The sequence below is a fragment of the Anabrus simplex genome, chromosome 7 (assembly GCF_040414725.1).
Source record: "Anabrus simplex isolate iqAnaSimp1 chromosome 7, ASM4041472v1, whole genome shotgun sequence".
Classification (NCBI taxonomy): Eukaryota; Metazoa; Arthropoda; class Insecta; order Orthoptera; family Tettigoniidae; genus Anabrus; species Anabrus simplex.
In genome coordinates this window covers 79,070,005-79,085,371 of record NC_090271.1, presented here as the reverse complement: position 1 = coordinate 79,085,371, position 15,367 = coordinate 79,070,005, and the positions used below count along the sequence as shown (strand labels likewise).

The 15,367-nt window shown below is 41.1% G+C and overlaps 1 protein-coding gene across 1 annotated transcript in view; it reads right to left on the bottom strand.

Moving 5' to 3' along the window:
• LOC136877702 (synaptogenesis protein syg-1-like) overlaps positions 1-15,367 on the bottom strand; it is a 1,066,513-nt gene that overhangs the window by 616,591 nt on the left and 434,555 nt on the right. The window contains exon 5 of the mRNA XM_068228708.1: positions 11,207-11,413. Coding sequence (XP_068084809.1) covers positions 11,207-11,413 — 207 coding nt within the window. The remainder of the gene's footprint in view (positions 1-11,206; positions 11,414-15,367) is intronic.

Here is a 15,367-nt window from a genome sequence, read left to right as displayed (position 1 = left end):
AAAGCTTTGCCGGTAGGCAAAATGAGGAATTAGAACGTCTCAGAATCCCAGGCCAAAACAGCCTATGTCTCTGTGTGCTGGCAGCTGGTGGTTCAATAGTAATCATGATATTACTAATATACGTAGTTGTTCATATTCATAACACAATTTGACCCAAATATTTTGATTGCATAACTCCAATAATAGTTCTTGTTTAATGTATGGAATGAGTAGTAAAATAGTACCTCAATTGCTTCGGGATGGAAATGATTACCATCCACATTTTAGTTCGCTATCTTAACATTTATCGGCCGGATCGTTCCAAACAGGATGAATCAAGGCGGTCTACTTATATATATTACAAATACATTAGGAAGATATTTGAGATTATTGTGCACATCACGGGATCAGATAACGAGCGCCTGAAATATACTTCTGTTCCTTGTGTTAATAGTAGCGGAAACCTCATTTTAAAATTAGACAGAACATAACTGGAAGAGAAGCCCAGCGTGCAAGTAATTCGGTAATCAACATTCCTTCCCCAGTAACTTGAGGGCAGTATGCATATCACTGAAGGAATTATTTTTCAAATTCACTGATTAAATGGCTACGTAGTTTGTGTAACATAGCTGTTAGCTTGCATTCGGGAGATAGTGGGTTAGAACCCTACTGTCGACAGCCTTGAAGATGGTTTCCGTGGTCTTCCATTAACACACTTGGAAAATGCTAGGGATGAACCTTAATTAAGGCCTCGGTCGCCTTCTTTCCAATCCCTTCCCTCTCCGATACCGTCCCATCGTCACCATAATACCTATATCTCTCGGTGCGACGGTAAAAATATTTCAGATTATTGAGAATGGACTCCAAATGTTAAATTATTATATACTCTTATTGGGTCGGATTTGGGTATGGACTTCAGCCATTTTCATGGCCGGATGCCCTTCTTCAATTTAACCCTGTGAAGGGGTGGTTTGATGGGTTTTTATGGGGGTTATTTGTGTGATTTGTTGTATGTGGATGACGAGTTTATTAAGGATAACACAAAACCCCAGCCAGTCCGAAAAGTAAAATAATTAATCATACACATTTAAAATCCTTGACTCGGCCGGAAATCGAACCCACGGTACCGAAGGTCAGTATTCTGACCATTAAGCAAAGAAGCTGGGCGAAGTTACTATACATTAACTTTTTAAAGGCAGAGGAAATACTTCTATATGAAAGAGGCCTTTTAATGACGAGTTCATCCTGATTGCGACTGCGCTGAGAGCCTGCCATCTAATATCTTGGAGCTTGAACAGGGGTGCAGGGAGTATCTCTGTACAGGTCATGAAGGGCCTTGGAAGGGTAAAGGCTTCCACTATCCATAACCTTGGCACTTGGTGGGGAAGAGGGGTTAACTCTACGCCTAGCAATTTTTGCCCCCAGAAATTAACCTGGTACTCATTTCTTATGTAGGTGTATTGGACCTCAGGGCCATGTGCACTTCCAGCCTTTGATACAGAGGGCCTCGGCTTCGATTCTGGACGGGTCGAGGATTTTAGCTCTCTCTGGTTAGTTCCTCTAACTCGAGGACTGACTGTTTTGGTTTTTCTTAGCGCACACCTGCATTTACATACAACGCATCACACTAGAAATCACTACAGAAACATGTGGGGGTGATTACATCCCTACACAGAGGGTTGGCGTTAGGAAAGGCGTCCGGCCGTAAGACTAGGCTAAATTCATACAAATTGCCGACCACACGTGATTGGAAAAATCAAGGAAGAAGGAGAAAAAGAATTTCACACTAGAACGAGATAGTATTCAATAGTTCTTATTGAGGTAAACTGCCGGCTCACGGTGTAAGGGCCGCGTGACTTCCTCTTCCCGGAGACCCCGGGTTCGATTCCCGGTCCGGCCACGGACTTCTAGCTGCATCTAAGAGCTGGTTTGAGTTTCACTCAGCCTACGTGATTACAATAATTGAGAAGCTATCTGACGGTGAGATAGCGGCCTCGGTCTAGATGCCAAGAACAACGGCCGAGAAGATTTGTCGTGCCGACCTCATGACACGTCGTAATCTGCACGTCTTTGGGACGAGCAGCGGTCTCTTGCTTTATCAGGAAACAGAAGAAGAGCATGTGGAGATTCTGCAAAGCCATAAATGGAAAGTTGCTCCTTCAACTGGTTGCTTTCAACAAGTTCATAGGAACAGGAAACATCGGTTGCACATGACGATCTTAACCTGATAAGTGTTGAGTACTCTACAGGCCGTTGCTATTGTTCTTGACGATGGTTATTAAAGATGTATAGGTAAGGTAAGGGTTATTCTGTCCGAAGGCAGGTCCGAACCTCCGCAGAGGTGTTCCTGAGCCGGAGTTTACGTGCGGTAGGGTGGCCAGTTCCTTTCCGCTCCTCCATTCCCTTATCCCCCTCCAACAGCGCGTGGCAACGCATCCAACTCCTGACCACGCCCAATGTTGCTTAACTTCGGAGATCTCACGGGATCCGGTGTTTCAACACGGCTACGGCCGTTGGCTTAAAAGATGTATGAATTTCAAGAAACATGTCTGCTATTATTTTCTTAATTAATTTTGTTGAGTGAAGGCGTCTCTCAAATATAGGCAAACAAAGAACGTTAAGAAATAGTCAAAATATATTTGAATAAATATGATTATTAATTATGCATTCCCTATAGAAAGCAAAGATTAGCCTTTAGGTAGCCATCAGCTTTGAAATCATCTGTATCCAAGTAGAACAACATATTGAGCGTCAAAGTATGACAAAATGATGTTTAAGGGACGCCAGAAGGAAAGACAGTACAAGTTGACTTTACAGTGTAATTCAACAAATTCCAATATTTTTACCTGATAATCTAAAATCACTGTCCAGCTCAACGTAGAATATTTTCACACTGGCACTGCAGAACAATATGACTGTCAAAAATATCAACCAGTGACACTTGTTGAATTAAAAGCTTCTGAATTTCTAGACATACTCAAATTTATATCATCCTGTTTACATTAATATTTGTAAATACAACCGTGCTTACTTCATGGTATTGTTCATGTCAATACATGACGTAACCCAAAATGAACGATAATAGAACTCTCAGCCTTCTGGATGACTGGAACGAGCTTGTATTTCTGCAGCAAACAAACATTGTCCGCCTCTGTGGTGTAGTGGTTAGCGTGATTAGCTGCCACCCCCGGAGGCCCGGGTTCGATTCCCGGCTCTGCCACGAAATTTGAAAAGTGGTACGAGGGCTGGAACGGGGTCCACTCAGCCTCGGGAGGTCAAGTGAGTAGAGGTGGGTTCGATTCCCACCTCAGCCATCCTGGAAGTGGTTTTCCGTGGTTTCCCACTTCTCCTCCAGGCGAATGCCGGGATGGTACCTAACTTAAGGCCACGGCCGCTTCCTTCCCTCTTCCTTGCCTATCCCTTCCAATCTTCCCATCCCTCCACAAGGCCCCTGTTCAGCATAGCAGGTGAGGCCGCCTGGGCGAGGTACTGGTCATACTCCCCAGTTGTATCCCCCGACCAAGAGTCTGAAGCTCCAGGACACTGCCCTTGAGGCGGTAGAGGTGGGATCCCTCGCTAAGTCCGAGGGAAAAACCGAACCTGGAGGGTAAACAGCTGATGATGATGATGATGATGATGAAACAAACATTGTTATTGTGAATCCTGCAGAGCAATATCAACTCTGCTGTAAAGTTACTGGACTTAAACAACATCCTGCATTTTCTGTACTGGCTACGAGCATGAGTTCATGCTATAACGGTGAACAGTATTCCCATGCCTCAGATTATTCGTGCAACACGTTGTTAATGGCGATTCTCTGGTGCCATCAGGTGCATGAATGTTATTTCCATGTTATTATAATGAAGAGACTCATTCTAATTACTTCTGTAATATAACCGTAATTATCACCAAACCGGACAGTTGTCAGCTTTTGTTGTGTGGTTCCTGAACGGAAAATGTGGTTTCATACAATTAGCCTCTAATGAATACTTAACATAAGCAGTAGATATCGGATGCAATATCATCATTACTCTTCTTATAAATGTATCACAGATGGGAATGCGTAAAGATTAGGATCATCAACACATCAATATCTCTATAAAACTGTGTAATAACTCAAAGAATTTACCGAGAAAGTTTGGTATGCGATGCGGACTGTGTATCTGCAAGTTCGCCTTCGGGAGGTTGTGGGTTCGAACCTTACAGTGGGTAGTTCTTAACGTGGTTCTCTGTGGTTTACCATTTTCACAACAGGTGAACTTTGAACCTGTTTCTTAATGAAAGGTACGGTATCGCACCGCTCCAAAGACGCTAGTGAATGATTTTTCTTTAAATATTTATATCCCTAGTCCAGTATATCTATACATTTTCATGAACAACTACAAGTATTTTGCTGAAAGGTGAGTACATCAAAGGAAGTATGTAATTAGTGAACTGAGGATGAGTAGCGTGCCATGTATAGACCTGATTGGTTCACCCGAGAGAACGCGGTTTTGATTCTCCGTCAGGAAGGTGAACAAGTAAAAGTAAGAATCGTTAGAATCGTTACTCTCATTAGTGTCGGACTGGTAAAGGGCAAGTCAGTAAAAGCACCTACGTGCATTTCAGGTCCACTGCACAATACTGTATATGGTCTAACAATATGATAAAGTAAAGTAATGGGAAATTCAATAAACGTTGTTGCAAGAACAAGAGATTTAGACAGTTACAGAAAACAGAATAATAATAATAATAATAATAATAATAATAATAATAATAATAATAATAATAATAATAATAATAGACCACCCAGTAGCTCTGATCATAACAGCGTCAAGTATATAAAGCATGACACCTTGGTTAGCCGGTTCGAGTCCCTTTGGTGGAAGAAAGTTATCATCCACCAGAATGTTGGCCGGCAGCGTAGACTGCGTGCTAAATCCCTGGATTCAATTCCAAACCTCTCTGCGTGTTCATATGGAGTAAGGGTGTATAATACTGATGATGGTGGCTCGTCGTCCGGTAGTGATGATAAGCTTTAAGCAGACACCTTGATGTTATTCCACAGGTGTAGGCTATGTGCCAACACCGTGTTTCTCACTATCTTTACACCACCACCACCACATCATCATCATCATCATCACCGCCACACACACACACACACACACACACACACACACACACATATATATATATATATATATATATATATATATATATACTAGCAAGATACCCGTGCTTCGCTACGGTATTATACTGAAATTTATAATTGAATGCTTACTGTTTTAGATATATAATCCGCCGAAATTCGCGATCTGACTCGTTCTCTGCGAGAATCCACCAAAATTCCCGATCTATTATTTTACGGAACGTTTCCTCCCATTTTTAAATCTTCCTTTCCAGCAAATCGATTTCGTACTTCCCGGGTTAGGCTCAGGTATTCCTCCAGGTCAGTTGGGTCCGTAAATCTTTGCCATCTTTTCCTATAATATTTTTAATACGGATATAATCCTTCAGGAGATCCGGCGTGCTGTCATACTGGGTGCCTTGGCGGCACTGAACCCGCGACCGGACTGCATTCTTAGTCATTACCCGTCCAGGAGACGTTTCCATCGCGATCCGCAATTTGACGACGGTCCGGAATATTATTATTATTATTATTATTATTATTATTATTATTACTATTATGTGTTGCTGGAATGGCTGATGACAGGGAAAACCGGAGTATCCGGAGAAAAACCTGTCCCGCCTCCGTTTTGTCCAGCACGAATGCCACATGGAGTGACCGGGATTTGAACCACGGAACCCAGCTGTGAGAGGCCGGCGCGCTGCCGCCTGAGCAACGGAGGATCCTTATAAGTACATTAATAACAGTAAAATCAATTGGTCTCACCTCCTTCTACACCCCACCGCCGTTAAGTTTATTTACAGCCACCGCCCGCCCCCCCCCCCAAAAAAAAAGAATTAAAAGGATGCTTGTTTCTTTATGTTTAAGGGAGATTCTAAACACCAATGTTCACGTCTATTACCTTCAGTTTTGAGATATAAGTATCCACATGAAAATAATTTACTTTTCACTTCATTTCACAATAATCTCTCCTCCCCCTAAATGAATTTTCCAGCAAAAAAATACTTGTTTCTTTAATAGTAAAGGATCTTCTAAATACCTAACTTCTTCAGTTTTTGATTTATGTGTCCTCATGAAAGGAATTCAACTCCTTTACACTCCCGCCCTCCAAGATGGTTTCCCCACCAAAACGCCTTTTTCTTTGTTTTTAAAGGAGATCCAAATACGAATTTTCACGTCTGTAACAACTTTAGTATTAGATGTATGTATTCTCATACAATTAAGTCAACTAATGTTTCAATTCTTTCACCCCCCCCCCCACTTCATTGGATTTTCCGAGAATACGTGTTTCTTTACTTTTAAAGCAGATTGCAAATATCAAATTTCACGTCTGTAACATCTTCATCACCATTTTCAGTCACTTTTACCCCCCCCCCCCGTCCTCCACCCAAGTGATATTTCCGAAAACTAAAAATACACTTTTCTTTATGTTAAATAGAGATAAAAAATACCATTTTTCACTTCTGTAACATGTTAAGTTTTTTAGATATCCGTAAAAATTCTCATTTTAAAATTTCACCCCTTTTGGGTTCCCCTTAAGTAGAGTTTCCAAAAACAAATAACCTATATTTCTTTACATTTACAGGAGATTTACACCCACTGTTTACGTCTGTAACATTTTACGATTCCAAGATATTCTGTAGATATAGTCTTTCAAAAAATTCACCCCAATTTGTCACTCCTGTTTAACCGCCATTAATTGGCTTTTCCAAAAACTAAAAAATACGTGTTTCTTTATTTTTAAAGGAGATCCCATATGCGAATTATCAGTTCTGTAATATCTTTCGTTTCTGAGATATGTGTATCCTCATTAAAGGCATTCAACCCATTTTTCACCCTTTTACACCCCTCCTATTAGGACTTATTGGAAACAAAAAAATACGTGTTCCTTTATTTTTAGAGGAGATTCTAACCACCAATTTTTACATCTGTAAATTTTAAAGTTTTAAGATATAGACACACTCATTTTAAAAAATTCACCCCCGTTTTCACCCCCCAATATTTGGATTTTCCAAAAACGAAAAAATACCTCTTTCTTTACTTTTAAAGTAGATCCAAAATACCAATTTTCAGGTCTGTAATATCTTCAGGTTCTGAAATATAAGTATCCTCATGAAAGGCAATCAACCCATTATTCACCCTTTTACACCCTTCCTATTGGGATTTTCCGAAAACAAAAGAATACGTGTTTCTTTATTTTTAAAGGAGATTCTAAATACCAATTTTTACATCTATAAACTTAAAAAGTTTTGAGATATAGATACACTCATTTTAAAAAATCACCCCCTTTTCACCCCCCCCATTAATTGTATTTTCCACAAACAAAAAATACGTGTTTATTTATTTTTAAAGGAGATCCCAAACACCAATTTTCAGGTCTGTAATATCTTCAGGTTCTGAAATATAAGTAGACTCATGAAATGCATTCGATCCCTTTTTCAACCTTTTCCACCCTTCCTATTAGGATTTTCCGAAAACAAAATATACGTGTTTCTTTATCTTTAATGGAGATTCTAAATACCTATTTATACACCTATAACCTTTAAAAGTTTTGAGATATAGATACACTCATTTTAAAATATTACCCCTTTTTTACCCCCCTTAATTGGGTTTTCCAGAAACAAATAAAAACGTGTTTCTTTATTTTTAAAGGAGATCCCAAACACCAATTTTCAGGTCTATAATATCTTCAGTTTCTGAGATATAAGTAGCCTCATTAAAGGCATTCAACCCCTTTTTCACCCCTTTTCACACCTCCTATTGCGATTTTCCGAAAACAAAAAAATACGTGTTTCTTTATTTTTAATGAAGATTCTTAATACCAATTTTTACATCTGCAAACTTTAAAAGTTTGGAGATATAGATTCACTAATTTTAAAAATTCACCCCCTTTTCACCCTCCCATTAATTAGATTTTCCAAAAACATAAGAATACGTGTTTCTTTATTTTTAAAAGAGATCAAGAGTACCAATTTTCAGGTCTGTAATATCTTCAGTTTCTGAGATATAAGTACCGGTATCCTGATTAAAGGCATTCAACACATTTTCCCCCATTTTCACCCTTTTCACCCCTCCTATTGGGATTTTCTGAACACAAAAAGATACGTGTTTCCTTATTTTCAAAGAAGATTCTAAATACCAATTTTTACATTTGTAAACTTTTAAAGTTTTGAGATATAGGTGCACTCATTTTAAAACTTCACCCACCTTTTCACCCCCTTAGCAACGGAATATCCAAAAATCCTCTCTTGGCGAGCACCTACATCTTAATATGAATGTATCCCCAAAATTTCATTTCATTATGTCCAGTAGTTTTGGCTCGGCGATGATGAATCAGTCAGTCAGTCAGGACAAGCTATTTTATATATATATCCAGACGCGCAGGCCACCCATAGACGTCAAATACTCACCTGCACCATGTGAGCAGAACATGTCCTCGGTCACTCCCGACACTGAAAACCATATGCTACATATGATAGGCCCTACTACTACTACTACTACTACTAATGATAATAATAGCGAGGTTTCAGCTACTAGGTTCTTGGCATTCGGAGTTGGTGCAATATAAACTAGGTACAACTGAAATTGCCGCACAAAGAAAGGTGTACATACAACGCTCCAAGTGAACATGTGACAATAAATTACGGTGAATTACGGTGAATGAAGTCAGAGCGGTCGATCTGGCAACACTAGCGACACACAACGCTGCACCTGCGTAGCAGCAGGTTTTGACCACCTGCTCCCAACATTGTTCAGTTGAACATCATGTGTGTACCGCGTAAGAACTGTTGGACACAGTGCGTGTTTAGTGCGTTGGTTCTGAACTACGAACAGGAATATGAACGACCAAAACATCATGTACAGTTTTGTTTTAATCTTGGCAAGATACGGAAAGGAACGCATGCGATGCTGGTATGTGTTTATGAAGATCAAGCACTGTCCTTGAAGTGTATGTACGAGTGGTTCTCCCGTTTACGAGGAGGCCGGGAAAGTGTTTCTGACAACTCCCGTAGCGGAACACCGGCGACCGTTGTCAGTGTCAAAAACATTGAGAAGGTGAGGACATTAATCACGAACGATCGGCGATTAACTGTGCGCATGATAGCGGATGAACTGCAGATTAACCGTGAATCCGTGCGACAAATCGTTACCCAGACGTTAGGGAAGAGAAAAACGTGTTCTCGTCTTGTGCCACATCACTTGAAAGCAGGCACATTTAGGGGCCTCACAGGATTTTGTTGAAACGGCGGATGCGATACCAAATTTCTTGAACTGTAGAGTCACTGAGGATGAAACCTGGTGTCTCAGGTACGACCCTGAAACGAAACGGCAAAGCATGGAATAGCGTTCTACGGGATCCCCTCGTCGGAAAAAGGTCAGAGCCGAAATGTCACTCAGAGAGAAAGAGATTTGACGATATTCCTGACAACCAACGAAACGTTACGAGGCTTTTGAACACCATCCCAAAGAAATCATTCTTGCAAAGTTTCCAGGACATGTATCGCTGATCTCAGCAGTGCATAGTTATGGGAAGGGACTATTTCGAAGGACAGTAAGGTTATTGCCGTGCATTGTTCATCTATGTTGATAGTACAGGACTATTCACCGAACTTTATTGTCACAGGTTGTGTTAGATGGATTTGTAGCGGTGATGTAACGATATTACTTTCAGGTGCCTATGTGCACAGATACAAACAAAGGTCACAACAATTAATTTTATAAGATACTTTACGTCGCACTGACATAAGTAGGTCTTATGGCGACGATGGAGTAGGAAAAAGCTAGGAGTGGGAAGGAAGCGGTTGGGGCTTTAATTAAAGGACAAACCCAGCATTTTCCCGGTGTGAAAATGGGAAATGTGAACATGGAAAACCACGGAGAACCATCTACAGGGCTGCAGACAGTAGGGTTCGAACCCACTATCTCCCGAATGCAAGCTCACAACGTTGCGTCCTTAACCGTGCGGCCAACTCCCTTGGTCGTCACTACAATATATTTCCACCCCTACCTGCAGCATATTATTATACCTGCGCGGTGTGGAGTCAGAAAGGACCTAAGTCACGTCCGGCCGAATTGTGACCCGTGGTTGCTGCACCCTTAGAGTATGTTCGTCCACAGTTCGCGGTGGCCAAGCGGAGATGTGCAGGCGTCTACTCATTGAAGTTCCTACACATGTTCAAAATAGGGCCATCTTCAGTGATCTGGATGGCCACTGTAAAAGTGTAATATCTTAGAGAGCTTTCCGAGAAATGCCTGCAGTGTGAGAACGGGCACTGACCAGCTGAGACATTTGCAACGGTCACCACAGACAACCTAATCTCACGCAGACCAAATCTTTAGCCTCACTCAACAAATTTCAGTTGTTGATATCCAGCTCGTACCCGTTGGAGAGTTAAGTTTCCCAAACGAACGCTTTACATCACTGCACCTCATAGATTATACGTCAACTGAGTTTTTCTGGGCTTCGCATACCTATGCTGGGTCGTCCGTGACCATTCAGGCGAGGAGAGCTGAATGAACAATTCGTTGTCTTGAAGTCGGTATTGTTTACCTACCTCAAATACCAATCCGACTAACACATTCCTTCAAGGCGTTGCAATTTCCATTTCCCTCAGTGTAGTAGACTTCTTTACGAATTTTGATCTTTGTACTGTGTTGCTATACAGCAGTGAAACCGGAACTCTTATGAGAGGTATTCATATGTTCAAAGAATTTCATGTCTAAGGAAATTTATTTCATATCTTCAAAATATATCTTGAAATCTATCTATTTTAAAAGTAAAATGGGTAAAATGCATAATATTTACATTTCAGTATTCAGTATGTATCCGAAGATGGTGTAGTATTTTTTTTTTTTTGGTATTTGCTTTACGTCGCACCGACACAGATAGGTCTTATGGCGACGATGGGATAGGACAGGCCTAGGAATTGGAAGGAAGCGGTCGTGGCCTTAATTAAGGTGCAGCTCCGGCATTTGCCTGGTGTGAAAATGGGAAACCACGGAAAATGGTGTAGTAGGAATTAAGGAATCTTCTCATAGAAGAACTGACATTGAAACTTAATGACAGACCGAAGAAATATGTCTCTATTTTCAAATAAACAAGAAGAAGTCGTTACTCACAGTGCATTTCTATGGAGACGCTGGCTGATACGGGCTGGCTGATGTTGTTATTGGACGCCTGGCAGGTGAACACGGCGTGAAGATCGTTCCGTTGAAGATTCGTGACCACCAGTTGGTTGTGCTTCACGTTCGGGAAGGCGCTTATTGTGTCCTGGGAGTCTACGAGAGTCTCACCTCTCCACCAGCGAACTGTAGGGAGAGGTCGTCCTGAAAGATAAATGGAATTATGTTAACTATTTATAGTGTGGTATCAACAATAGAACATATTAATGCATACATATATACATCTTCATTATACACTGTCATGTCTTTTAGTTTTCAGCCTGCAAGTTTCTGTGAATTTACTAAACGCCTCCAAAATCCTCTAATTGTACCTAGCCCTGCGGCCTCGTTCATTTCCAAAACTCTTGAATTTCAACAATTTGAAACAGCGCCTAACCATCATCGACTTGCTCCATCTCTACTTTCCGCGCGACCTGGCCGTGCGGTTAGGGTCGGGCAACTGTGTGCTTGCATTCGGGAGATAGTAGGTTCCAACCCCACTGTCAACAGCACTGAAGATGGTTTTCCGAGCTTTCCTATTTTCACATCAGGCAAATGATGGACTATACCCTAATTCAGGCGATTTACTCCTAGACTTTTCCTACTCTATTGTCGCCATAAGACCTATCCGTATTACTACCCCCTAAAGCAAATCGCGAAAAAAAAAAAAAAAAAAAAAAAAAGAGAAAGAAAATATTTCTCTTACCAAATATGATCGAGTCCATTATTCTTCTAGGTAACCTATCATTCTACATTCGCCGCCCATGAACCCGCAGCGAAGCCGGTTTATGCGTACAGCTTCATCCACTGAGTTCATTCCTAGGTTAGCTTTTATCTCATCATTCCGAAGACTCCTGCAATTGTTCTTACCTGTTTGTACCAAGCTCATTCTCACTACCTTCATGTATGTTACTTCTAACTTATGCAATAGATACCCTGAGTCCACCCAGTCTTCACTTCCGTACATATATAGTCTGATTTTCTTTACAATTGGCTGTACGTCGCACCGACACAGATAGGTTTTATGGCGACGATGGGATAGGGAATGTCTAGGCGTTAGAAGGAAGCGGCCGTGACCTTCATTAAGGTACAGCCCCAGAATTTGCCTGGTGTTAAAATGAGAAACCTCGGAAAACTATCTTCAGAGTTGCTGACACTGGGGTTCGAACCCACTATCTCCCGAATACTAGATACTAGCCGCACTTTAACGACTGCAGGTATCAAGCTCGGTGATACGGTCTGAAAAAAGACTGGTGTAAAGATAGTTTCGTCCGAGATCTGGATTTTTTCTTACAGAGTACAGTTGATCGCAACTGCGAGCTCACTCCACCAACTTTGCTGCACCTTGATTCTATCTCACTTAATATATGAAACCTACCTGTTCCAATTTTGTACTTATGACCCTTAGGTTCTTTTCCCTATTGATATTTCTTTAGAATTGGAAACGTTAGTTTTCATATCATAAAAAATGAAAATCTTGAGCCTATTTCCAGTCATTCAACCGAGTCAAAAATGAAATGAATGAAGCCCTCATCTAGCAGCGAGGGTAGGAATTGTGCCGGCTGCCGAAGCCTGTCGCACCCTCCGGGGGCAGTGATTTACGAATGAGAAACGAAATTATACTGCAGAGTATTGTTGAAATTAAAGATGACAGGGAAAATCGGAGTATCCGGAGAGGAACCTGTCCCGCCTCCACATTGTCCAGCACAAATCTCACGTGGAATGGCCGGGATCTGAACCACAGAACCCAGTGATGAGAAACCGGCGTGCTGCCACCTGAGCTACGGAGGCTTCTAATTTTCATATCGTATTCACTGCAAATATTTTCAACTTCCAAGATATCAAATATGCCAATCTGCTTACTACATTTCCACCTGACTGAATTCCTTCCTGCAGCGTTTTACTTTTAAGTAGATGATCATGTAAACTAAGAACAACAAAAGTATAAGATTTTAGCCTTAATGTTTAGGTAAAATACTTGTTTAATTGCCAATATATTTCAGCATTTTATCTCTTAAATTTCAGACTTAATACACAGTCTCTATAACTTAATTTTGAAATGATCTTAAAACACATTAGCCTGAGTAAGATTATTTTCAAGTTTGTTATGAACGTTATGACTATCTAGTTTCAGATTAGCTTTCCCAACAATATGCTTGAAGTCTTAGAGAGTGCACAGATTTTTAAACCAATTGAATTTCTTAAGAATATCTGTTCCCAAGCATGGAAAAACATTTGTATCGTCCCCGTAAGACCTATCTGTGTCGGTGCGACGTAAAGCAAATTATATGTCTTTTGTGTTATACGACAGCGAGTTGCAGTGTATTATCTAAAGGACGCTCAAATCAGTTTGCCCTTTTCAGTAATGAGAACTGATTTGTTTTTATTCTCAGTAAGCATATGAATGGAAAATGTGTTCCCAACGTAAACATTTTCTAACATTGACTATAGGATTTCATATTATTGGCTGATGTTACCAAAATGTTGATATGAAAACATTCCAGGGGATATAATAGAGAATATGAACGGCAAAAACCTAAATTATATGGAAGCTCTACGGTTGAGTAGTCAGCCGACTGGCTTTCAGTCCCTAGGTTGAAACAAATAATTCCTTTAGCTTGGGAAATGGGGATGATCCCAATATTCTTGAAAATCATACAATGTACTCAACAATATCCTCCATCATACTAAAATGCATACATGGAAGATTCCACCCCCTTTCGTCGGAGGGTCTGCCTTATACCAAGCTAGCAATAGCAACGTGAAATTAGTGACAGTAAAATATTTATGCAAGTCCGCCTCTGTGCTGTAGTGGTTAGTGTGATTAACTGCCACACCCAGAGGGCCGGGTTCGATTTCCGGCTCTGCCACGAAATTTGAAAAGTGGTACGAGAGCTGGAACAGGGTTCACTCAGCCTCAGGAGGTCAACTGAAGAAAGGGGGTTCGATTCCTACCTCAGCTGTCCTCGAAATGGTTTTCTGTGGTTTCCAAGTTCTCCTCCTGGCACCAGGTATCTAACTGAAGTTCACGCCCACGTCCTTCCCTCTTCCTTGTCTATTAAGCATAGCATTTGAGCCGCCAGGTACTGTCCCTCCTCCCCAGTTGTACCCCCGACCCAAAAGTCTCAAGCTCCAGGACAATGGACTTGAGGCGGTTGAGGTGGGATCCTTCGCTGAATCCGAGGGAGAAACAAACCCTGGAAGGTAAATGAATTAAGAAAGAATGAACGAAAATATTTCTTCAAACAGAACATATTTCGTTCCTCTGTCTAGAGCACTCTTCAATAGTTTCCATATAGTAAGGTGTTTCGGTAACAGCAAATGGCAAGTGAATAGCAACGGGAAGTTACTGTACTGCATCAGCACGTCGAACTATCTCGTTCACTCTCACAGGGAGAAATATCTCTTCATATTTGGTATTTACTTTCTCCTTTCGAGAATGAAGAGAAAGAGTAATGTGAGATGCTACACTGCAGGAAGTGAACATCTTTTGTGACTGAAATAAAGGGCAAATAAATTCTGGGCGGACTTCAAAATAGATCTATATTACAAAAGTGAAAATTGTATGCGTATGTGTGTATTCAGCGTATTTCTCACAATTAAATTTGGCACGTTGGTAACTTCCACACAGTAGGCACCGCACACAGTGAAAAAATAGACTTAATACGGAATGGGTTCGACTAAGGCGGAAAATGACAAAGAAGTGTGTGACGTTAACCTAAGGTAAGTTATATACAATGCCAGTCCCGTGGTTTAGGGCTAGCGTGCTTGCTTCTCACCCGGAGCCACCTGGAGATTCATTCAGCCTTCGTGATTACCACTGAAGAGCTATCTGACGGTTAGATGGCGACGCCGCTCTAGAAAGCCAAGATTAACAGCCGAGACGATTCGCCGCACTCACCATGCTGCTTCAGCCCTGAGCAGCGGTCACTTGGTAGACCAAGGCGCATCAGGGCTGTATTGCTTTGACGCAGGCAGGAATATATAGATCACACAGCACACCTGTCAACTATCTCCTTATATTTTATCCTTCCTTTACTGATATGGTATTACAATGTAAGTGTATTTATTATACAAATATGATACTGACGTATGTTAACGACTGCATATGCGACGCAT